Source organism: Danio rerio, chromosome 2 (assembly GCF_049306965.1).
Source record: "Danio rerio strain Tuebingen ecotype United States chromosome 2, GRCz12tu, whole genome shotgun sequence".
NCBI classification, from domain to species: Eukaryota; Metazoa; Chordata; class Actinopteri; order Cypriniformes; family Danionidae; genus Danio; species Danio rerio.
This window is the reverse complement of record NC_133177.1, coordinates 10,802,933-10,829,006: the sequence shown is the minus strand read 5'-3', so window position 1 is coordinate 10,829,006 and position 26,074 is coordinate 10,802,933. Positions and strand designations below refer to the sequence as shown.

The window sequence follows — 26,074 nt, the reverse complement described above, 5'->3', positions numbered from 1 at the left end:
CAATTGTTGTTTGCTAGTTTCAGCTTGGCGCAAGAGTCGTTTTGATGTGTTGCAGCACGCTGTTTAAATAGCAAATGCATTTGCGCTCATATGTGCGCCAATAGGCGTTCTGATTTAAAAAGGGAGGCGTGTTGAGGCGCATTGCTATTTTGAGAAACTACAATAGTCTGTTTTATAGACCAGAACAAAGCCGGTCTAGAGTCCAGCGCAGAGCGTGTTAGTTGTGCGCCTCGCTTACACATTGCTTAATACACACAAGATGTAAAGCAAGATGTGTTTGGATTTAACTCAGTTTTTTGAGCACACTTCGTTATTATTGTTCATTTATTCATTTGCTAGAAATTAGAACTGAATTTAGAAATAGTTTTGAAACAAATCTTTGCGCTTAACAAACAACATTAACTATTTATAGGCTAATTGATGTCTGTGTGTACAACACGTTTCCCTATCCTCGAGAGTGAAAGTGAAAGTAGATAATGAGGAGGCTCATCTCTCATTCTCGCGCTGCAGATGCTTTGTTTAACTGTTTTCTTGCTAGTGAAGCACTCAGTTTTTCCACTTACAAAGTCGCCATCTAAATAGCAAATGCGCTATAGTGAGATGCAACTGACTCTTGAAGGGAATGAGAGATGAGACTTTGATTGGTTTATTCTCAAAACACACCTATAACTCATTAAGAAAATAAACTCAACCCTTTTAGACCATGCGCCATGGCGCAAAGCAGGTTTTCCCGTCCTTAAATTAGCAAAAACGCGTTCTGACACGCCCTGAAAGCGTTTGCGCCCTGCGTTTTGCGCTCTTCGCATGGACCGTCAAAATAGAGCCCTATGTATGTAAAATCACTTTTCCTAATTTAATTTGATGTGAAACCCCTAATGGGTCAACCTATCTTTTAAATCACTCCATTTATCTTCTATTACAGGTTGAACCATCTGCAGCTAGCTTAAACACCAATGATGTGTTTGTGCTGAAGACGTCCGGAGGTGTGTTTGTGTGGAAAGGGGCAGGAGCCAGTGATGAAGAAATGGCTGCCGCCAAGTATGTTGTGAGTGTGCTTGGAGGACAATCCACAGATGTGCCAGAGGGTAAAGAACCAGGTGAGTGTCGGGACAGGTTTTTATGTGTTTTATGTATATGGTGAACTTGTTTTATACATGTCTCTGTCTTTAGAGTCATTCTGGGCGGCTTTGGGAGGGAAAAAGGACTATCAGAAATCCCCAGCTCTTCAACGTACTATCAAACCTGCACGTCTGTTTGGCTGCTCCAATAAAACTGGCCGGCTAGTTGTAAGTGAGAGTCATGTAAAGTGTCTGAAAGATATGCACTTGCAGGCTAATATGTCTTATCAAATCTGCTTCCAAACACAACACTTCAAGGCACAGGTGATAGGTTGCTGTGAGCGCAGAAGCACCTTTGTGTTTAGCACTTTTTTTTTTCAGATTTTTATTTAGTTAAATAACAAAACATAAGAAAATAGCACTCTTCCACCTAGCCAACATTACTGAGGTAAAGCGTCTCCATTATGCTTGTCTTGTTTAATGTTGGTTACTAGGTTACCATTACTACAGTCAGCTGCTCTAACAACTAGGTGGAAATGCACCTAATTCGGGATTTTTGGGATCATTTTGGGATGATTTGGGATTTTTTTTATTTGCTTTATGATAGATTTACTGATTTTAGTAGACAAAATAGTAGTCAAGTGAGCGATTTCAGACACAGTGACTGAGAGGAAAGCTGTAGTTTGTAGATGCGATGATGTCATGAAACATGAAGAGCTTGTCTTGGTCTTTCTCTCAGGTTGAGGAGGTTCCTGGAGATTTCACTCAGTCAGATCTGGCCACCGATGATGTCATGTTGCTTGACACCTGGGATCAGGTGAGTTGACACGCAGTATGTCTTCCACAGTATGAGCAGTGGTTCTCAAACATGGGGGCTGGGGCGAGGAAACGATCAAGAGACTTCGAAAATAAGACTAAACAGGCTTTATTTTTATTTATATCTTTCAATTGCGTCCTTTTAGACATAAATATTGTGGGAAAAATCTGTTAAGGGAATTTCTTTATTGATTTATTCATTCATTCATTTTCTTGTCGGCTTAGTCCTTTTATTAATCCGGGGTCGCCACAGCGGAATGAACCACCAACTTATCCAGCAAGTTTTTATGCAGCGGATGCCCTTCCAGCCGCAACCCATCTCTGGAAAACGTCCACACACACATTCACACACACACTCATACACTACGAACAATTTAGCCTACCCAATTCACCTGTACCGCATGTCTTTGGACTGTGGGGGAAACCGGAGCACCCGGAGGAAACCCACGCAAACGCAGGGAGAACATGCAAACTCCACACAACGCCAACTGAGCCGAGGCTTGAACCAACGACCCAGCGACCTTCTTGCTGTGAGGCGACAGCACTGGTTCACCTTGCCTTTATTGATTTAAATTAATACAATTTCTTTGATAAATATACATTTTTTTATTTATGTCAATCTTTAATAAAATTAAGTGAAAATTAATTAAAACCTTTATTATTTCATAGTTAAAAACAAATAGAACGGTATGTAGAGGTAAACCAAAAAGAAATAAAATAATAAAATGATAAAATAATTTTGAATGTAGGGTCACACTTTATTTTGATGGTCCGTTTGTTGAATATAAGGGCCTACTCACACTATGCCATCCGTACCGTGCCCAGGCCCGTTTCCCGGATCGTTTGAGAAGTGTGAGTGCGCTGAATCGGGCTCAAGCACGGTTCACTTGGCCGGCCCTGGCCCGGTTGGAAGAGGTGTGCCTGAGCGCGGTACACTTGGGCTTTGGCGCGGTACGCTTGTGTGTGAGCGCAAAACGCGCCAAAGCCCGAAACCGAAAGCGAGACGTGACTTTAAGGGGCTGTTTCATATGGATTTATTAATCATTGTTACTGTTCAGTGATCGCAAACTGCCGTAGTTTATTAAAGACGAGAACTCCTCACAGCATGACAGCTGCGCGCCTTCAGCAGACCTCCTCATTCCTGCAGCACGAGAGCTTTATGATCGTTTACGAGCGCCAAAAGTGGCGGATCTGTTCGGTGAAATATCTGACTGCGTGTCACCGCATCCCTAAGGACTGTTTGGCGAAATTTTTGACTGCATGTCAATGCATGACAAACGACTGAAAGGATATAACTAGAGAACTCTCCACTATGCTACTGGGTGAGAGCGTATGGCAAGCCGTTTTAGAATTTAAACCTTGTTCTGACTATCCATAAATATATTTAGAGATATAATTATATTTTGACTAGTCATAATTATAATTCGACTAGTCAGAATGACAATTAGAGATATCTGCAATTACAATTGTACAAGTACGAAATCAGATTAAAGATATCTGCAAATATATTATGACTAGTCATATTCTCCTATTGACTTCCATTGAAAAATATTTGCAGATATCTCTAACTGAGTTTTGACTCGTCAAAAATCCAATTCAAGATATCTACAACTGTAATTCGACTATTAGTAAATTAATTAGAGATATCTTCAAATATATTTGTAAATATCTCTAAATATGACGAATTAAAGACATCTCCAAATGTATTATGTCTAGTAAAAACTCAGTTAGAGATATCTCTAATTACAATTGTGACTAGTCAAAACTCAGTTAGAGATATCTGCAAATATTTTTCAATTCAATATTCAATATTTTTTCAATAGTTACATTGCATCTGCATGCCAGTTAATTCTCATTAGATCATAAGTAGACTGTTGGGTTGGGGTTAGTGTACAGTAAGTTGACATGTTCTTGCAAAGTTTCTTATAGTCAGTTAAATGTCCGAAGGAGCACTATCAACTGATATTAAGCTACTAATACTCAAATGGACCATCAAAATAAAGTGTTACCGAATGTAGTCATTGTAATTATTATATTATCTTAAAACTACGTTTGCAGCAAGTTTCTTTTTTGTTTAGGGGTAAAAAGGCACTTTAGGAAAAGCCGAACTTTGAAAAATTTAATTGAAACTGAAACTTTAAATTACATTTTGGCCTGATTTAGTTTGAAATTAATCACACCCATTTGTTCTTCACTTCTACTACCAATCTGTATTCGGGCCTTTTGTTTAACATTACATGGGAGCTCCTGGATAATGAGGGGTCTTGGAGTCAAACAGGTTGAGAACCACTAGTTTAGACTAGCTTTTAGTACTTGTAGCTATTGGCTGATAATGCTAAAAGACTGTCTCTCTTTCTAGATCTTTCTTTGGATTGGTAATGAAGCCAATGAAGTCGAAAAAACTGGGTCACCAAAAATCGGTAAGTGACAAAGTTGTTCTACTAAATGAATTTCATACAATACTATTTTAACATGTTTTTCTCTGTAGAGAAACATATTTTTTCTGGTCTTTTTTAAACCTAAAATTCAGTCTTTTTTTTTTGTTTGTTTTTTGTTAAATGCCTAAAAAAATATTTTTATTCTACAGTAAAAACTAAAGAAAGCTTAATGGTGGTGAAAGCTTTGTTTATAGCCAAACCATAGCTATGTTATCCTAATGATTAAATAGACAGCTCACAAAATGTGTAAGAATCATAAACTTTTGTTGGACGCAGAGGTTATTTTCTGCATTAAATCCGAAGCCAGTGGAAAAATCCTGTTGGCTTTTTGTTGAGAAAACCAGAGTGATGCTGATTTCCAGTTGGCCTACAAACATACAGCTGAATGATTAGACCTCTTTTATACATTTGTATACCTTTTCAAATATTTCCCAAGTGATGTTTAACAAAGTATATATATATATATATATATATATATATATATATATATATATATATATATATATATATATATATATATTAGGGCTGTAACGATACACGATATGAAATCGAAATCGCGACACTCAGATCTACGATCCTGTGTCGCGGTGTGATAAGGGAGAATCGCGACACACCCCGTGACCACCTTTCCAATAACGTCACGCGTGCCTGCAAAAGTTGAGCTAGTTGAAGAAGAACGTGAGGAAACACTTTTTTTTCGCTCGACATTACGAGCACTGCTCCGTTTAAGCCCTCGCAATAAGCGTTTAGCCGGGAGAGCTCGCACGGAGCTCTTAGTAAGGGACCGTCTGAATGTGTCAGGAATATCAAAAACAAAACCAACGTAACCCCGCTTGACAACAGACAACAGCAGAAACATTGCCAATGCTGTCAAAGCATTGTTGTTAATGTGGCTGCGCAGAGAGGGATGAGCGTTCACCAGATGCCCCGACTCCTCTGCAGAGGAAACTTTTCTGTAACCGTGCTGTGCACTTTCTGTTTGAACCTTTGGGAGTTAACGTTACGTGCTGACTGACAGGTGCGCGATGCGTGAGGCCAGGAAACAGGACGAAGCTTCAGTTAAGATGAACACAGTTTCTATAGTTATACTTTATTTATAGATAAAGGTATATGGCTCTGTATATAATCACTCTATCATGCTGGAGTTTATAGCTGTTTCGCTTTACTTCAGGACGCATTAACACCGCTCTGAAGGTCTAATTGCTGTTTTAAGTTATCCAGAGCTGTATGAATGTACAAATCTTGAATATCACAATATTATTAAATATTACAATTGTAACAACACAGACAGCAACACTTATGCACAATCGATACCCAGCTGATTCAGTCGTTTCATAAGAGGGCCGCGCTTCCTCTCTTCTTTTTTCCTTGTCAACATAAAGGCAGTGAGGTGCGCCTTGTTTTCGGCTAATAAAGCATGTATGCAGATTAATGCAATAGCATATTTAAACAACAAAACTGTTTACAAAGTCTACATATAAGTCTACATAACTCATATTGTCTTTTCATCACTCAGCGCGCACTTGAACCGCGAGGGAGAGAGAAGAAACCATCAGGACATATTCTTTAAAATAAAGATTTCTATTAAAAATGTAAAAGGTTTTGTTATTATAATAATAACAGCGGGGCATTAAATATATGCATATTTTCCGTGGAGCGGGCAATTTAAGGAAGTCTGCGATATTTATTTGACGGAAGAAAAAACATGATTGGAAAAAAACAGCCTATGCCGGTTATTAAAAAGAATCAGTCAGTATTTTCGTTTTGTAATATAAATTAATTATTTAAATGAAAATAATTTAGGGCAGTCCTATTTATTTTATTCATTTTATTTAGATTATTCTGCTCTTCTGTGCTAAACACTGCCGGTGCGTGAAGACGCTCTGTTGTTATGTTCCGTTATTAATATGCTAGCATTTAAAAATAAATCAGTAGCCTATTTTAAAATGCAATATTTAATGTGTCAGACACAAAATAGACACGTCAATTTATTTAATATAAAATTAATAGTAATCTCACCAGTTAACTGTTAACCGATTAATGAGCGGCGGTTGTCAGTTAGCAAAATTAACCGAAATGAGCATCCCTAGTAGCTATTTAATTTACTTTTTCTATGTAAGAGAACTTGATTGAAAAAGAATTTTCAACATGCTTGAACCATCTACACAATGGAGTTCAGTTCTGTTTAGTTTTTCAACAGTATTTTGTTATAAAGAAAACAAAAGTGATATAGCTTTGGCTATTTATTTTATATATGGCTATTTATATTGTTAATAATTTGCATAGTTAATATTGTTCTTTGATGTTTAGTTTATAAAGATTTTTCGAATGTTATTTAATAAAAAATAGTTTTAAAAATCTTTTTTTTCCCACCCCACACGAAAAAAAAAATCGTGACACGAACCGAATCGTGGGTCAAAAATCGTGATACGAACCGAATCGTGGGTTTGGTGTATTGTTACAGCCCTACTATATATATATATATATATATATATATATATATATATATATATATACTTACAGAACAAACCACTGCTGTCCAATGACCTGCCTATTTAACCAAGTTAAGCCTTTATATTGCAGTGCACAGACTAGTAATTTGCTAAATATTAAGTAAACTATAATGTGATCATGACAAAGACAAATAACATGAGTCATTAAAACTTTACTGATTTAAAATGTGTTGAAAAAAGTCTCTCCTTTAAACAGCACTTGGGAAAAGAATTCAAATTTTACAAGAGCATTTTGCAATTTGCAAGAATTTTGCCTTTAAATGTACAGTTGAAGTCAGAATTATTAGCCCCCCGTTTATGTTTTTCCCCAATTTCTGTTTAACGGAGAGCAGATTTTTTCAACACATTTCTAAACATAATAGTTTTAATAACTCATTTCTAATAACTGATTTATTTTATCTTTGCCATGATGACAGTAAATTATATTTTACTAGATATTTTTCAAGAAACTTCTATACAGCTTTTAAAGGTTTAAATAGGGTAATTAGGGTGAAATTTAAAGGCTTAAATAGGGTAATTAGGCAAGTTATTGTGTTAGTAAACACATCCACCCACTGTAAAAAGTGATTACTTAAAAAATGTGAGTAAAACCTATTGTAACTGGCCACTTTTAAGATTTATTTTTGATCATTTTATGCTATCAGTTGTGTTTACTCCCTTTTATAGGTAAATAACCATATTGTAAGTTGAGACCATTGTTTCAAACAACTTAAAATGTCAACACTGCAAAAAAAGCATTTCTTAGATTTTTTGTCTTTTTTCTAGTCCAAATATCCAAAAATCCTTATATCAAAAAGCATTTTCTAGGCAAGCAAAACATATTTTCTTGTTTTAAGAAATAATATGCCAAAATTAAGAGAGTTTTTCCTTAGAACAAGCAAAATAATCTGCCAATGGGGTAAGCAAATTAATCTTGTTTTTCCTTTTGACTTAAGATTAATTTGCTAACCTCTTTGGCAGATTATTTAGCTTGTTTTAAGAAAAAACTACTTTAATTTTGACATATTATTTCCTAAAACAAGACAGTATGTTTTGCTTGTCTAGAAAATTCTTCTTGATTTGAGAATTTTTTGATATTTTGATTAGAATCAAGACAAAACATTAAGAAGGAAAATAATTTTTTTTGCAGTGAATAAAAGTCACAGAATTAAAGGGACGACACTGAAAATGGTCAGGGCAGAGATCAAGCTCCCCTAATGCAACTTAAATCCATGAATAAGGAGAAAGTCTAGTAGAATCCAACTGTTAATTAACAGATATGTTAACAGTCTAGCTCTCTATACACTGTAAAAAAATACTGGGTTTTACACAATTGCTTCAAGTTGTCCCAGCATGGTCACACTTTACAATAAGGTTCATTAGTTAATGTTAAGTAATGCATTTACTAACATGAACAAACAATGAACAATACATTTACTACAGTATTTATTCATGTTAATTAACGTTAGTTAATGAAAATACAGTTGTTCACTGTTAGCTCATGTTAACTCAGGGTGCGTTAACTAATGTTAACAAGCATGGACTTGAATGTTAATAATGCATTAGTAAATGTTCCATTATGATTAATAAATGCTGTACATGTGTTGTTCATGATTAGTTCATGTTAGTAAATGCATTAACTAATGAACCTTATTGTAAAGTGTTACCCCCAACAGAAATTAAACAAAGTTAACGTTAAATCATTTTTACAAATTTAAGTGGATTGAACATAAAACAATTAAGTTGTCCCAAAAAAACCTCAAGAATTGTGCAATTGACCAAGCATTACAAGTGATTTTTAAGTATATTGTGTAAAGTATCTGCATACTGAGTATGTGTTCTGTGTTTAGCTAAAGATTATGTGGAGTCTGATCCCGCTGGCCGTTGCGGGCTGGCCATTACTACCATAAAGCAGGGGTCCGAGCCTCCAACCTTCACCGGGTGGTTCCACGCGTGGAATGCAAACCTGTGGGACACCGACGCTCTGGCCAAAATCCAGGCTCGCTTTTGAACCCAGTACTGCGTCCTTGTCTTTTCGTATACAAGCACTTCCTGTTCCTGTGCCATGAATTGCAGCTTTCTTTCAGATTGTTGAACTGCCCGTCTCACTTTAAGGTGCACTTTGTATTTTTGGGGGGCTTTACATTCTTGTTTGCCAAAAATGGTAGTGGGGATCGGATGTATCTAGTATGGATGTAACTTGCCATCATAGAAATGAAATCAAATAGCTTATTTAGTTCTCGTCAAACAAACAGTTTATATTTTAAAAGAGAGAAAATTAAGTTTTTTTTTTTTAAGTTAGTCTATTTAACTACAGTTTTATTGAGCATAAAGTCATATAAAATGGATTTTTAGTTGTGTACTTAAAGATCTGGCTGTGAGAATTGTCATTTTTTAAAATGCACTCATAATAGTAAATTAAAGTCGCCCTATGATGCCCTTGTGATTTTGCTGAAAGTCTTTTGACTATTTATTTGGTTTCTCTGATTTTTAAAACCTGTTTACATGTTAGTAAAATTTCTTTTTCTTTCTTTCTTTCTTTCTTTCTTTCTTTCTTTTTTTTTTTTACACACAAGCCACTGATATGTTTCCAGCTTGTACTTTGATGTTATGTTAAATAAATTTTGAGTTGGTTTTGCTGTACATTTATCTTATTTGTATACACAAACTTAACAAGATTATACAGCGGGTTTTTTTCCCCACAAAGATTCTTTCAGTTAATCAAAGGTATAAAAAGTGTATTTAAAATAAAGTTTCCGCTGAAATATTAAACTGTCAACAAGAAACATTTATCATTAAATCATAATATCAAAATATTTCCTCAAGGTTCACTTGACACTGAAGAAATACTGAAAATTCAGCATAAATGATATTAAATTAGAAGCCAGGTATTTTATATTAATAGTTCACCTTAGTGAGCAGAAGACACTTTTAAAATCTTTTTACAAATTTGACCTACTCCAAAAGTGGTGAAAGATTTAGTAAAAGATGCCATAGAACGAACATCTATAGATATACTCTCAAGCTAAATATTTAGAGTTCAGTATATGGAAATGGTATTCTGTGAGCCTCAAACACTATCATTTCCTTCTTAAAAATCCTACTCAGAACAAATTTACATTGGGTCATTAATATGAATGGGCCCATGCAGCGTTTGATTGGCGAAAACCCCTCATTTTGAAATTATCTAAGCTTGTATTTCTCTTACTATATAGACCTTTTTCATGGCTGCTGCATGGCGGGCACCATAGCGACCAGCGTCTTCCGGTAGAATGCTAAAAACTTCCGTTTACAGCGTGTACAACTGGTAATTTGCGCTCCGAAAATGGGTTTCAATAACGTTTTTAATGGGTAACAGAGTGTTTTTGTGACAAAACTTGGAAATGTGTCTGTTAAAGCCGTTATAATCTGTCAAGTGCGGTTCAAGCGCATCAGAAATACGAGAAAAATGTTCTCCTAGTTCACGTGTCTGCCGTTAGAAATACAGTGTGTGTTCCCGGCCTGTCAGCTGTTAGCTCAGCGGCTCTTTAACACACATACACACACACACACACACACACAGAGAGAGAGAGCAAACCAGAGTACTGGCATGAAACTTAACAGGTATGAAAGTCGAGCAATTTACAAAAATGACCAATAAAAGTCTGTTATTGATCCTCTGCTGGCTGATTTGCTGTTCATTCTAATCGCGAGCCGTTTGTGTTTTATTTCGTGTGTTGTTTTTACCACGGTTTGTGTTTTTCTGTCATTTCGAAATGACACTAGCCTATATTTTCACTTTGTCACAGTTATTAAATCAGTGTGTCAGTGGCACAGTACAGGCTACGTGTGTGTGTCAAACATTTTGGTGAATTACATTTGTTTGGGCTGGTTATATATATGAAATAAAGAGAAAATGTTGACTTTAGCGATGACGAGGATTCATTTAAACTGCAGAAGATGCTGTCTGACAACGAGGGAAAAATGCCTCACAGCATCTGTTTTCCATTCCATCCTATTAGATCGCATTTCTTTAAATGATCAGTCCAGGAGATGGTGCTGATGGACAACAGAATTAGTTCAAAGAGGCTAAAAGCAGGTAAAATAGATTAAAACTATCGTTTCAAAGCTGTCCAAATGTGACTGTTTACACGCATCAGCTGCCGACCGGAAGTTCTTCGCATTCTCCTTGCGCATACACACAAAGCATAATGGGTAATTTTGCATTCCAAGAAAAAGGTCTATACATATATATATATATATATACATGTGGGACTCTTATTTTGAAAACGAGCAAGTAGTTTTGTGAAGCAGGCAACCATGCATGACCACAAAGTGTTTATAGCTTGTTAGAATGCAAAATGCAGGATATACAGATTAAATATGTATTCAATGCCACCATGAAGAGGCATAAGGCCTGTCTAAATGTCTGCTATGTTAAGCCCTGCTAACACTGTGAGATTTCAGCCATGATTTTATTATCTGAGATAAATTTGGGAAATCCTAAAAGATTCCTGAAATCCTAGGCTAAAATCGGTGATCTTTGATTGTTGGTTTGACATGTTCACAGAACAACAGCTGCTTAATGCCCATTTAGATCAGATTTTTTCTCCGATGAAGTTCTGGTAGTTGTATGAAGTATGTGTGTGTGTTAGATTCAAGCCCTGACATGAGCTGCTGGGGCTTCAGATCAGAGCTCATTAATATTCACATTTTCCAAATATGGTCAAAACCAACCATACCATATTAGGACCAGAGGAGTTCTGCACTTCCACCACATACCTTCTATGTAGATATCAGAGAACAATTAAACATAATATGTAGTATTAATGCATTATGGCTTCTTTAAAATATTTACTTTGTCTTTCATTTATTCCATCTACCATTCCATTCCATTTATTCCCTCAGTGTTTATTTAAATTAGGATCCCAGTGAACATATCACTATGTTTATCTGTTACACCTTCAGTTAGACTTTAAACAGCATCACGTGATGATAAAGTCATGATAAGTCACAGTCCAACATGACTAGATCTCACTTTAGACAATGCTGCTCTTCTCTTTGCTTTAATTATTTAGTTATTTTTTCAGTTTTCTCTAAACTAACAAAATCTGCTTGGGTGACACATCTTGCCACAAAAACCAAGCCTTTCTGACACCGCCATCTTCCTTCAACCCATTTTAACAGCAGAATGATGACTCCTGACCTGTGTTGTTCTCTGGGGATCCACAGCTCAGATTTTATATGTGAAAATGTTTCTCAGGGAAGCTCCTAGGGCTGCTACTTTGAAAAACCGACCAGATAAAAAATGTCTGACCAATGTAACCTTCAGGTAATTACAATATATATATATATATATATATATATATATATATATATATATATATATATATATATATATATATATATATATATACAAACTCAAAACAAATATGCAGTTATGCAGTTGAAATCAGAATTATTAAACCCCCCTTTGAATTGTTTTAATTCAAATAATGTTTAACAGAGCAACGAAATTTTCGCAGTATGTTTGATAATATTTTTTCCTCTGGAGAAAGTCTTATTTAAATTATTTCGGCTAGAATAAAAGCAGTTTTTATTTTTTTAAATCCATTTTAAGATCAAAGTTATTAGCACCTTTAAGCTATTTATTTTTTCGATAGTTTAAAGAAACACATCGTTATACAATGACTTGCCTAATTGCCCTAACCTGCTTAGTTAACCTCATTAATCTAGTCAAGCCTTTAAATGTCACTTTGAGCTGTATAGAAGCGTCTTGAAAATATGTAGTCGAATATTATTTACAGTTGGCATTTCTGTGTGGAGTTTGCATGTTCTCTGGTTTCCCCCACAGTCCAAAGTGATGACCCCAAATTAATAAGAGGACTACGCAGAAAAAGAAAATGAATGAAAGAATAACCTATCATATTTAGAAATGTGTTGAAAAAATCTTCTCAGAATCTAGGGGAAAAAATAAATACGGGGCAAATTATTCAGGGGGTTTAATAATTCTGCAACAGTATATATGAAAATTATTAGCCACCTTGTTTATTTTTTCCTTCTTTTTCTGTTTAACAGAGAGAAGATTTTTTTTTCAACACATTTCTAAACATAATAGTTTTAATAATTCATTTCTAATAACTGATTTATTTTATCCTTGCCATGATGACAGTAAAAAATATTTCATCAGATATTTTCAAGGCATATATAGATTAAAGTGACATTCAAAATCTTAACTAGGTTAATTAGGTTAACTAGGCAGGTTAGAGTAATTGAGAAAGTTATTGTATTACGATGGTTTGTTCTGTAGAATATTGAAACAAATTGCTTAAAGGGGCTAATAATTTTATCGTTAAAATGGTGTTTAAAAAATTAAAAACTGCTTTTATTCTAGCCAAAATAAAACAATTAACATTTTCTCCAGAAGAAAAAATATATTATCAGACATACTGTGAAAATTTTCTAGCTCTGTTAAACATTATTTGGGAAATATTTAAAAAAGAGAAATAAATTCAAAGGGGGATAATAATTCTGACTATATAATATAAAACATGTTTGTTAATTTACAGTTTCAAAGTGTTTTCCATTACGGTTTTAAATTACATTATGGAATGTTGATCTCTGCTCGGTCGACATTTAATATAAAAAATTCAACTCTACAGTTTAACAGAGTGACTTTTATTGTCATTTTAGTAGTTTGAAATAATATATGGAGAAGCAAGTCTGTAAAATAAACAGAAAAAGTACTGGCAGCTTATTACAAGGCTTTTGTGGCATAATATACAACACCTACCAGACAATATTTCACTTTTAAAATATGAATAAAAGTCACTTTTTCAAGGTTAAAGCTTGTTGGAAGAACGATCAAAGTCTCAATGCAATTCAAAAGCATAAATAAATGGGAAAAAATAAAAACATGAATCACAAAATGCAAAAAAAAAAATTTTTTACGGATTTCTTTTATTTTACCAAATCTGCTTCTTTGAATTTCTCATGAGCTCATTTCCTTCTCGATTCATTTTTTTTTCTTAAAGGGAAAGTTCACCAATGAATGAAAATTCTGTCATCATTTGTTCTCCTTTTACTTGTTCCAAACCTTTATGTTTTCTTCTTTTGTTGAACACAAAATAAGATAATTTGAAGAAAGATTAAAAAACATGTAACCATTGACTTCCGTTGTATTTGTTTTTCCTACTATGGAAGTCAATAGTTACAGGTTTTCAGCTTTCTTCAAAAATATTGAGTGACTAGCGAGTTTACAATTTGTTTTTGAATGAACTGTCACTTTTAATATTTGCTATTGTCTTGACTAATGTAACCTTCTTTAGTGGAAAAATCCAATTAATCTTCAAAATATATTCGTACAACTAAAGAAAAAAATGACTCTGCTTATATGTACATATTAGGCAAGTATAAGTAATCATAATTAAATGACCCAAAATGAAAAGTATTCTCTTACTTGACCTAAACAGCAGAAAAGTTATTTAATTACAATAACTAATTACACCCAACACTGCATGACCCACCTCAGAGTTAAACATTTAGCAGGGGAAGGAGGCTGGAGTGAAGCAGCTCTGTGTTATTGTCATGTTCTGCATGGGAGCTCTCTCTCTCTGTCTCTCTCTCAGACTCGCTTTTGCCTCCAGCACCATCTGAAAAATTCATCGAATTGCATAATTTTAGCCACATAGCTAAGAGCCTGTCGGTGAATGTTGTTCTGTAGAAAGTTTCATCAACTCCGGTGGCAGTTGTGCAGTTTTCAACTGAGAATAATTGTCATCATTAAAGTTTTATATAGTATTAATAATTTACGTTTGTCCAGAGCAACGTACGACTTGGTACAATAGTTAACAAAGCAACAAAAGTATAAAATTTGCAATTCATATAAGTAACTTTTTCTCTCTCTCTTTATATTCAAATATTTGAGCTAGGGTGAAGCAGTGGCGCAGTAAGTAGTGCTGTCGCCTCACAGCAAGAAGGTCGCTGGGTCGAACCTCGGCTCAGTTGGCGTTTCTGTGTGGAGTTTGCATGTTCTCCCTGCGTTCGCGTGGGGGTGCTCCGGTTTTCCCCACAGTCCAAAGACATGCGGTACAGGTGAATTGGGTAGGCTAAATTGTCCGTAGTGTATGAGTGTGTGTGTGAATGTGTGTGTAGATGTTTCCCAGAGATGGGTTGCGGCTGGAAGGGCATCCGCACATTCACACACACACTCATACACTACAGACAATTTAGCTTATTCAATTCACCTGTACCGCATGTCTTTGGACTGTGGGGGAAACCCGGAGCACCTGGAGGAAAACCCACGCGAAGGCAGGGAGAACACGCAAACTCCACACAGAAACGCCAACTGAGCCGAGGTTTAAACCAGCCACCTTCTTGCTGTGAGGCGACAGCACTACCTACTGCACCACTGCCTCGCCCATAATAATATTAATAATAATATTAACAATAATAATTAGAATAATATTAATAATAATAATTACATTAATAATAATATGAATTATAACAACAACAACAATAATAATAATAATAGCAATAATAATAATAATAATAATAATAATAACATTAATAATAACAAAACCACAACAACAATAATAATAATAATAATAATAAACCACACTGGAAAAAACTTTCATACATGCAATAAAAAAATTTGGGTAATAGTTCACATATAAATTTGATCACTTGAGCCAATGAAAAGTAAATCATTTTCCTAAAACAATATTTTCTATCTTCATGAGAGCAGTTTTATATAACCTGGTACACAGCATATTTGTCTTGTTGAAGAAAGTCAGTTATTTGAAATTCTTGTTTTGTTCTAAACAAGACAATATAAACTGTAAAAAGTGATGAGTTACTTAAAGCGAGTAAACCAATTGCCTTAAAAGCAACACGTTGACTTTACAAAATTAAATTAAGTAAATCCAATGCAACCTGGAACTTTTAAGTTGGCTTAATTATAATTATGCGAATTGTACTTAAAAAAAGTAAACTAATCAATTTTTTCGCAATACACCTTTATTGTATTGATTTTTTCCCCTAGCTTTTTTGTATTTACACTCAGAAATGAAGGTACGAGGCGAACTGTTACTGGGGTGGTATTTCAAAAGGTACACATTTGTACTTGAAGGGTACATATTGGTACCTAAAAAGTATATATTAGCACCTAAACATTTTAAGAGGAACACTTTTGTACTCTATGTACCAATATGTACCCTTAAGGTATTAATATGGACCTTCTAGGTACAAATTTCTTTTGAAAAGGTACCACCCCTGAGACAATTCATGTACCTTTATTTTTGTGAGTGTAGCAAAATGATAGAGTAAAATAAATCTGCTCTTCTAGACTCCATGGTGTCTTCTAAATGCAATACAGACTATAATTAGATTTTATAGACTTAGTGAAGCTCCAAATATGTAATATTGTGATAATTACAATTAATTATTTGGAAACAGACTTGCTAAAAATAGTCTGACACTGTAAAAAAGGATTAGTTTGCTTTAAAAAAAAAAAAAGAAAAAAAATATGATTTGCATAATTATACAAATTAAGTCAACTTAACAGTTCCAAGTTGCAATGGGTTTAATTAAATTACTTTTGTAAAGTCAACGTATTGCTTTTGAGGCAATTGGTTTACTCGCTTTAAGTAACCAATCACTCCAGTGTAGCTTCAATCAAAACGTTCATTCATGCATTTAAAAAAATATTTCAGGTAATGGTTTCACATTGTAACGAGGAGACTGACACGGAGGGATCCATTATATAGTATTTATTAATCACACTCTTACTCAAACATTCAATATGCACAAAGGTGCAAACACACATCAACAGTAGCAACAATGGTCTCAAGGCTGGCGGCTGACAGACACAGAGTGATTACCAGGCATGGGTCAGAGGCAGGCGGCATGATTCAGAGTCCGTGTATCAGGCCTGGGTCGTGGGCAGGCAGACTTCGCACTGAGTGAATGTTTGAGTGCGGCTTATAAAGGGTACGTGGGTCGTTAACTGGGATTCAGTTCAGGTGTATGCACAATCAGTCTAGGTGGATGATGTAATGCTTAGAAATCCGGGGATGGCGGCCTCTGCTGGCCAGCGAGGGGAATGACTGGGACCGAGTCGGTGACACACATCTAAATTTGATTACTAGGACCAATAAAATATAAATCATTTGCCTTAAAAAAAATTTTCATGGCCATAAAAAGTACAAAGCATATTGAGTTTCTGTTTAATACACATACACTGGCCTGCTTAAGTAACCTTCAAATTTTACATTGGTCAAAACAAATATTTCTTAGTTGAGCTCTTAATAAAAAAAAAGATGTAAATATATTTAAAGAGTTCACACTTAGCTGATGATTTATAAAAGCTTGTTTGGCATGCTGTCCCGGGAGAGAGCCCCGAGCTCAAGGGCTCCTCGAGCCCGGGGCTTCCTCCCGTTGGCAGAGCAAGAGGGGAGCCTGAGCTCGGTGGATCTCAGAACTCCCCTGCTGCGGTAGCTAAGGGAACACAAGGGGTTAGACAAAAGCTTGGTTGTTATGTATGTTGAATGTCTTGGGATGGTGGGAGGAAACCGGAGAACCCGGGGAAAACCCACGCGGACACGGGGAGAACATACAAACTCCACACAGAAACACCCACCGGTCCAGTGGAACCAGGGCTGGCAGTGTTCTTGCTGTGGGGCTCACAGTGCTAACCACTGGGCCGCCATGCCGCCCAATCAGAGGTAAAGGAGGCGAATAGGGGAGGAGGGGGGTTTCTTCCAAACGAAGATAAAGTGAACTGAAAACTGTGGCTATTTATAGTAGCTTAGGGCTCATATGATTGGAAGATAGTGATTAGCAAATGAGATACCGGCCGTGATAAATCATAAGCACGTGATCCTCTCGAAATTAGTTTATGAATAAACTTCACATAAATATAAAACAAATAATGTCAAATTGAAATGAAAGAGGACAACGTAGTTCCAGAGTGGGTAGCACGTTTAACTCACAGCAATAAGATAATAATAAGATAATAATCAAACGGCTTTTCTGTGTGGAGTTTGCATGTTCTCCCAGTGTTCTTTCCGGTTTCCCCCACAAGTTCAAAGGCATGTGGTATAGGGGAATTGGGTAGGCTAAATGTCCATATCGTATGAGTGTGTGAGGATTTTTTCAATGATGGGTTGCAGCTGGAAGGGCATCTATTGTGGCGACCCCGGATTAATAAAGGGACTAAACCGAAAAGAAAATGAATGATTGAATAAAATGAAAGATTGGATGAAGTCTGCTTGAATAGGAAAAATGTTATTATAACTTTTATTGTTGTTGTAAATGTGTTTGTTTATTATTGATTGACATTATTATTATAATAATAATATTATAATAATAATATTGTTTCAGTGTTTCAGATGTGATTTAGTGTATAAACAATGCAATTGTTTTTATTATTACTTTTACAATATACTGTAGGTATAATTATTATAACTATTATTGTTGTTGATGTAAATGTGTTTGTTTATAACTGATTGACATTATTACAACAACAACAACAACAACAACAACAACAACAACAACAACAACAACAACAACAACAATAATACTATTATTAATCTGGGGTTGCCACAGCGGAATGAACAGCCAACTTATCCAGCATATGTTTTACGCAGCTGATGCCCTTCCAGTTGCAACCCATCTCTGGAAAACATCCATGCACACTCATACACTATGAACAATTTAGCTAGCTTACCCAATTTACCTGTACGGCATGTCTTTGGACTGTGGAGGAAACTGGAGCATCCGGAGGAAACCCACGTGAACGCAGGAAGAACATGCAAACTCCACACAGAAACGCCAACAAACCCAACCGAGGCTCAAAACAGCGACCTTCTTGCTGTGAGGCGATAGCATTACCTACTGCTCCACTGCGTCGCCTATTGTTATTATCATTATTATTTTAATTATTATTAAAAAGCTCTTAATATCTTTGTCCAGTCTACACATTTTTTTCTAAATCAGTGTTCATAGATATTTACATTTATTTCTATGATCAGAGCAACGTCAGCTTATTGTCAATGCTGCCGCAAATACAGACTTAGGAAGAATTGAAATGACATGAAATGTGCTTCGTATCAAACTATCAAACAAATGTTTTTCATACACAGTCTTAAAATGAAAACCGCTGAAACCCTAAAAATTCACCTCAAAGTTTCGCACATCTGGCGGAGAGCCTGGCCGTGTGACGTCACGTGCACTTTCCTCGCTTGAGTTCCTGATGCAGGGCGGGTCACGTGGTCGCTCCCTTTCCCCTAAAGTTCCCTAGGAAGCGCGCAACGCAGGCAATTGACTAGGGTTTGAGACGCGCTCTCAATCTCGGGCAGCGCACTGGTCCACCTGGATGCCGTGAATTTCGCCTGCTTGCTTTCAATCCTGTCTGAAGACGCACTTTGAAAATGGCTGGGGCAATTATTGAGAATATGAGCACCAAAAAGTTGGTGATTCTGGGAGTGATTCTCATGTTATTCCAAGCGTTTTCCTTTATGGTCGGAGGGCTGATTGGTGAGTAGCTACTTTTACAGATCTGTCTTGATTTGATAGTTCGGGCTTTGTTGGCGTCTGGTGCACAGTGTGTTTCCAGTTTGGTGGTTTTGGCCAGAATAAAGAGTCTTCAGGGAAGCGGCGAAAAGTTGCGGAATGGCTTTGTTACAGGAGTGTCAAAGATGGGCGCTTATTTTCACCCGTCGACTGCTGCAGTCTTTGTGCTGCTGCTGCTCTCCGTGTTCCGCCTGAAGTTTAAGAGCAGACCCGACTGTGATTTTTTTTTTCTCGGTATTTTGAGCCTTGATGAATCTTTTTGTATTCGGCTACCTGTAAATGCCACGAGGAACTGGACGGAGAGACACTCGAGGCTTGTTTAAAGCCAGTTCAGCTTGAATTTGACTATAAAACAGTGTATTTGTCGTTCACTTTTGCTCAGGGTAAAACACATGTATAATTATTTGGCAGTTTTTTGTAACGTTACTGTATGGAAAAATCGTTTAATTAATCGAAACAAATTAAACAACTTTTAAATCACGTTAAAAGGATAGTTAACCTAAAAAATAGTAATTTAACGTTACTCACCCTTTAGTGGTTTCAAACCTTTAGGAGTTTCTTTATTCTACACCGAAGAAGATAATTTGTAGAAAGCTGAAAGCCTGTAACAGTTGACATTCATAGTAGGAAAAACAAAGGAAAGTCAATGGTTACAGGTTTCCAAGTGTTCTTCAGAATATCTTCTTTTCTGTTCAACAGAAGAAAAAAGCTGTAAAGGTTTAGACCAAGTGAGGGTTTGAAAATGATTACAGAATTTATTTTTGTGTTAACTATCTCTTTAACTTAAAGTTTTTCTTGTAAACTAAGAGAACCTTAATATGGTAATTAAGCAACAACTTCACAACCAGTCATAGTATGATATTATGGACCTTTTGACTGTGGCTAAGTTGCTTAACATTTCTTTTAACAACAAGGTTTATAAAAATTGATAATTTTAATGACATTTATATGCTCCAAAATTGGCATTCAAGAATCAAAACAAGTGTAATAGCTTTATTTATTCCCCACATGAAAATATGATCTCTTTTATAACTTTTTTAAACACTTTTTAAAATTCTGTTGCTAACATAAGGAGGATTTTTTTAAAAGGTTTAGTTCTAAAGTTGTTGTTTTGGAAGAAAAATAATCTTATTAAAGATTATTATAAAAAATCCTCTCATTTTGGAAATGTCTAACCTGACTTTTGCAACTAATATAGCCATATATGGATTAAATTACGAAATAAATTATGACCATTTATGCGCATGTTTAGATAAGTACATTTTAAAATAAATATTTAAATTTGCATTCTTCTATGACAAAAATCTCATCTTTGTCTCATGCTATGGTAACTTGTGCCAGTCTTGCAGAAAAGAGGACACTTTTCAGCCATTAAAGGGTTAAAGGAGGTGCATCTGTAGAACTTTTCTTTGATCTTCCCTCTGAACAGACAAGCCCTCCCTTCCTCTGTGCCCCCTAGCTCTTCCAGCTCCTGCTTTCTGACAAACATTCTTGTTTTGTTGCCTTTTTTGATAGTACTCATCCAGAATTTCCCTCCTGAGTGTTCTTTTCCATTTAAATTGTTCCATCTAACTATAACAGACTTCAAACCTCAGACTTGCTTTTTGGTTTAAATAGGAAAGGAATCGTTTCTGGGTCTCTTGCAGAATTTGGATAAATGGTGATAAATTAGCTTGCTTTGGCTATTCTTGCCTGCGATTGATTTAATGAAGCAGGATTCCTTTGTGTTTGTTCGGTGGCTGGTGGCAGCCGGGGTAATTGAGTAGAAAGGCACGCTGCTTGCCCTGTTATTGGACATCTAAAACACGGCATGAGGTCACCGGGCCGAAAGGCCACTATCATTTTTATGTTGGGATTTTGAGATGGTTAGATCTTCGAATTATGGCTCAATGAATAATTGAACTCAGAGACTGTTAATTTAGGTCATTTTGTTTGTTTAATGTGAGCTCCAATTGAGAGAAGAGCAATTTGTAAATACCTTATTAGCCTTTCGGATTTAACATTTTTAATAGTGCTCTCGCTTATGTAAAAAAAGACATCCAAAAATATTTTTTGCTGTTAATCTCAAGCCATTCAAGATGTTGCTGAGTATTTTTCTTCAGGAGAACAATAAAGACGATTTTTTAACTGGAACTGTGGTTTTTGGTGATTCGTAAAAGGCAAATGTGTGTCTAAATGTACTCGCAGAACCAAAAAAGCATATACAGTCAAAACAAAATTAGTGCCTATGGCTCTTGATGATACATTGAGTGCTTATGAAGTGAAATGATTGGTCTGTGCTGTAAAGTTAACGTTATTTACAACATTGTTACCTTTAATTCACATCCTTGTCAAACAATCCTGAACATGTTCATGACAACCTGAAGCTTTCCGTCCAGGGGCGGTCTGGCCATCTGGCAATTCTGGCAAATGCCAGAAGGGCCGGACCAATTTTTAAATGTGGGCCGTTGAGTTTTTTTAAATTTTTTTATATGTATTGTTTTTAAGTGAAGACAGCTTTTATCTCTTGCTAGATGCTATTATGATGATGATGATAATAATAATAAATGTTAAGCATTTGGCCCAATCGGCAATTGCCGCCTGGTTTTAAGATGGGCCGACCCAATCCGAGGTTACCTGGACATAATCAAAATCTGGCAAGAATGTCATATTATTTCACCATCTGTACACCAAAAGGCTGCAGGCTAGTTTACCCGCTGTAGAATTGGTCAATCCAGGATGAAGTTTTTCATCTAAAATAGTAAAAATCTCCTAAGAGAGATATTATAGCGGCCTCCTGATGGTGAATGCAGTTAAACTCACGGATGGTATTATTTGGTAGTTTGGTCATTTATTTCACTAATTTGGCAAACGTCATCAGGGAAACGGTTTAAATTTACGGTTGGTAAAAAAATAAATTAGTGCTCCGTTTGGGATGGCACTACTTGCATATACTATACTATTGAGTTACACACATGCATGAGTGCATTGTGTATGTTGTGCCATTTGTGACTCAGCTTGTGATAGTAATACAAAAAATGTGTTAGTAAATATACTTGGGCGGCTGTTAATACACCTGGGCGGCCCACCCAAGTAAAGTCTATGTGTGGGAAGCAATGGAATTGCATTAAGATATGATATTTTAGATATAGACAGGCCTCATGATGTAATACTAGTTGTTTACAAACAAAAAAAGAAGACATCCTATTAAACTGTATAGTTCTATTCTGAGATAAAAATTTAATATACATTTATTAAATTTTTTTTAATCGTCCATGAATAAATGTCATGTTTTAAAAACATTGGATACTTTAAGTCATTATTTGGTGCTGAGCAAAACATCTTGACATGTGAAAGCTAACGAGGCAAATCAGGATGTTCAGTTGAATGTTATGCTACTGGTATAGACATGTCAAATTGGTTTTAAATATAACATGATCATATTGATGTCTGATTATTAAATTTAAAGCCTGGCTCAGACTATTTCTGTATTTGAATCTTTGTGCCACTGGGATCTCTGTGTGAGTGACGAGTGTTTGTGTGCTTCAGTGCCGCACATTGATTTGGATGGTAATTATTTATATTGTGGCTTTTCCCAAGTGAAAAGTAGATTTATTTCTGACGTATCAGCAGCACAGCACACACACAATCATCACATTTTTGAGTGAACTTTTGAGATAGATTTTCTAGCCCGACTGAAAAAGCAAAGCCCGTGGACTTCAGGCTACCGGATTTTGCGAGCCCTGGAGTCTATTTAATAACAGCTAATAATACAAGGTTTACACGTAAGCAGAAGAAATAATTAAGCAAATTATCTGTCCTACGTACTTCTATATACTTTTTTCAAGTTATTCAGAAAATGCATTTACATTACGTAATTTGTAGATATTGTAATTTTGAAACTGTTTAAATACATAAATAAGAGTTCGGTTTTCTAGATAATGCATGTGTAAAAGAATAAGAGAAAAAAAACTACGCACTAAAATTGTGATTTAAAAATATTCAGTACATATTCATCTTGTATGTAAATTACACATCTATTATTAAAATAATCTTTTGTAAATATTGTTCAAAATAGTATAAAAAATGTTCTGACTATTTTATAATTTTAAATAGCTAGCACTAATTCATTTCAATATTGATAATAATAAGAGGTAAAAAGCACTAATCGGGCTATTATAATGCTTTCAGAAGGATCATGTGACACTGAAGACTTGATTAATGATGCTAAATATTTAGTAATCAAAAATAATTACATTTTAAAAACTACTGCAAATGCCAAGCTACTCTATTGAAGGGTTCAACGCTAAGGATTTTTTCTACTGGTCCAATCGGGCAAGTGGTTCAGATTTTTACTTGCCCTACCAAAATTTTCACTGGCCCCACCAAAAAAAAGGGAAGTTAATAGCTATGTTTTAGCCGCATATTTTAAATAATGTGTCAAAAATAAAGTCTGCGAATCTAGAATTTCAATACTTAAAAAATTGTTGATAAAAGTGTTATGCAAACAAAAAGAGGAGTATTGAAAATGTGGAAATATTTTATTGCGGTTCGAAATTATTGAACAAACGGTGGGTGACTTGTCAAAACTGACGGCAAACTTTGCAAAACAACACTTAATTTTTTTTGTTGCGTTGTTCACACGTAAATATCTACTCTCAAGACATTTTCTTTTAGCCCTGTAATTTGATGCTGCTGCCATGTTGCCGTTTCTTTGCTGTACTGGTTGTTGCCAGGTTACGGAAAAAAATAGCATGCTCAAAACATAAAATCAGATAAAAGGAAACAGAAAGCAATATGGTGTTTACAATATCACGGAGAAGGTATTGTTTAAAGACTTAAAAGCACAAACTTAAAATGCATGCAATTGACAAATAGTTGCAGACAAATTAAATGCTAGTGACAAGGCAGCACTGTCCCAATCGGGCCAGTAATGATCCTGTCTACTGTCCCAAGTGTCTCTCACACTGGCCCTGGGCCACTGGGCAGTCCTTATTGTTGAGCCCTGTCTATTGCAAGAATGTGACAATTATCATATTTATCTTTGATCAAATAAATGAGGACTTGCTCAACACAAGGCACATTTTAAAAACTTTTCAAATATCACCAGCGCCAAACTTTGGATGAGTAGTGCATAGAATAAAACACAAAGCTAGACATTGAATACAAGACTCGTAAAGTGACTCTCTGATACACTCTTTCTAAGAGGGGTCATTAGCATGAGAAAGTACAGACAGGCTTGCTCCTCCATTCAGGAGGCCGGTCTTGGTAGTTTGTTAAGTACGAGTCAATAGAGCCCTTCCTGGGTCATCGAGGACATCTAAAGTGTGCAAATGACCAGGAAGTGAGAGATAATGTGAACCAGCCTGTATGGCTTGAGGACAGTGTTCAGGTCCACTCTCGGTTCCAACAGTGTGCGGCAATATTAAAAGGATAGTTCATGCAAAATTAAACATTTGCCCTTCGTTTACTCGCACTCAGGACATGCAAGATACAAGTGAGCATATTTTAAGCTAAAATGGCAGACCTTTTAATATCTACCAGCACTTTGAGAGTCAAAAACATGTACAGGCAAAGCTGAATTCATTATTTATGACTTCTGAACATAAAATGAGGACTTTTAAATAGATAGTTCACCCAAAAATTAAGTTGTTAATTACTCACCCTTATGTCTTTTCAATCACATCTGGCATCTGTTCATCTTTGGAATACACATACTTTCACACTTTTAAAAAAAAATCTATCCACTATAATCAAACATCCTCGATCGATTACGTATTTGAAAATTTCTCTTGTTTACATATTTTGTACTGCCCGAGGACTGCCAAAACTCCAAAAGAATCTCACATGCTCTGGAAATCCCCACTCTGGAGACCCACACCGGCCAGGTTTTTTTTTAAATGTTAGAGATTTATCTTTTCCTTTCGCTCTTTAAACCTGTCGTTAATTTTATGCGCACAGTCGCGAGAGTGAGATAAATATTAAATAATAAATAATTTAAAATAAACGACTCAGAAAAACTTTACTAAACACCCGGAGGACGAAATCTAAATAGGCAAAGTATTTGTACAGCATCACAAATGGTTAATCAACTAATTTGCCTTAATTAAATCTACACGTTTTTTGAAATATTGTTTGTATTCCTTTTTATTTATTTCTCATTTGCTATATATTTTAATTTGATGATGTCAATATGTTACATATTTTATACATCTAAAATGCTTTGGCAATACTGTACAAAAGGTCATGCCAATGAAGCCATGCCAATGAAGCAACCTAAACTTGCATGCGAGATTTTAACTGTCAGCAGGTGCACATGGTTCTGGAATAAAATGTATAAATAGTGTATTTCCTTTTAAATTTAACAATCTTTTTATACTTTTAAACCTATTATTACAGTTTATTAATAAATAAAAATATTTTGAAAAATCTAGATATGTTTTGTTTGTCATATATAGTTTATTTATGTGATGTGGGTAAAAGGTGTTTAATTCCGGTTACTCTTGAAAGTATATTTCAAGCCTGTGGGAAACACTGAATTATTTATAAGGGTGTCACGATTTCGATTTGAAATCGAGGATCGATCGAAATTTATGCTCGATTTCGATTATCGAATCAAAAAATAGAATCGTCGATGCTGCCACGCCCCCATGTCACGTCAGCTTGGCTTGCCAAGCGGGAAAAAACACGCTTGTTGAAGTGCTTGTTAAACTGTGCAGATGCAGGAGACCCATCGACA

The 26,074-nt window shown here is 35.5% G+C and overlaps 2 protein-coding genes across 4 annotated transcripts in view; both read left to right on the top strand.

Annotated features, from left to right (window-relative positions):
• Window positions 1–9,447, top strand: part of scinlb (scinderin like b) — a 54,559-nt gene extending 45,112 nt beyond the window's left edge. For all 3 annotated transcript variants that reach the window (NM_213090.2, XM_073914760.1, XM_073914752.1), the window contains exons 13-17: window positions 923–1,097; window positions 1,171–1,286; window positions 1,798–1,875; window positions 4,234–4,294; window positions 8,655–9,447. In NM_213090.2, coding sequence (NP_998255.2) covers window positions 923–1,097; window positions 1,171–1,286; window positions 1,798–1,875; window positions 4,234–4,294; window positions 8,655–8,815 — 591 coding nt within the window. In that variant the 3' untranslated portion in view covers window positions 8,816–9,447. The remainder of the gene's footprint in view (window positions 1–922; window positions 1,098–1,170; window positions 1,287–1,797; window positions 1,876–4,233; window positions 4,295–8,654) is intronic.
• A 9,645-nt stretch (window positions 9,448–19,092) lies between these two features.
• wls (Wnt ligand secretion mediator) overlaps window positions 19,093–26,074 on the top strand; it is a 44,637-nt gene continuing 37,655 nt past the window's right edge. The window contains exon 1 of the mRNA NM_213146.3: window positions 19,093–19,320. Coding sequence (NP_998311.2) covers window positions 19,215–19,320 — 106 coding nt within the window. The 5' untranslated portion in view covers window positions 19,093–19,214. The remainder of the gene's footprint in view (window positions 19,321–26,074) is intronic.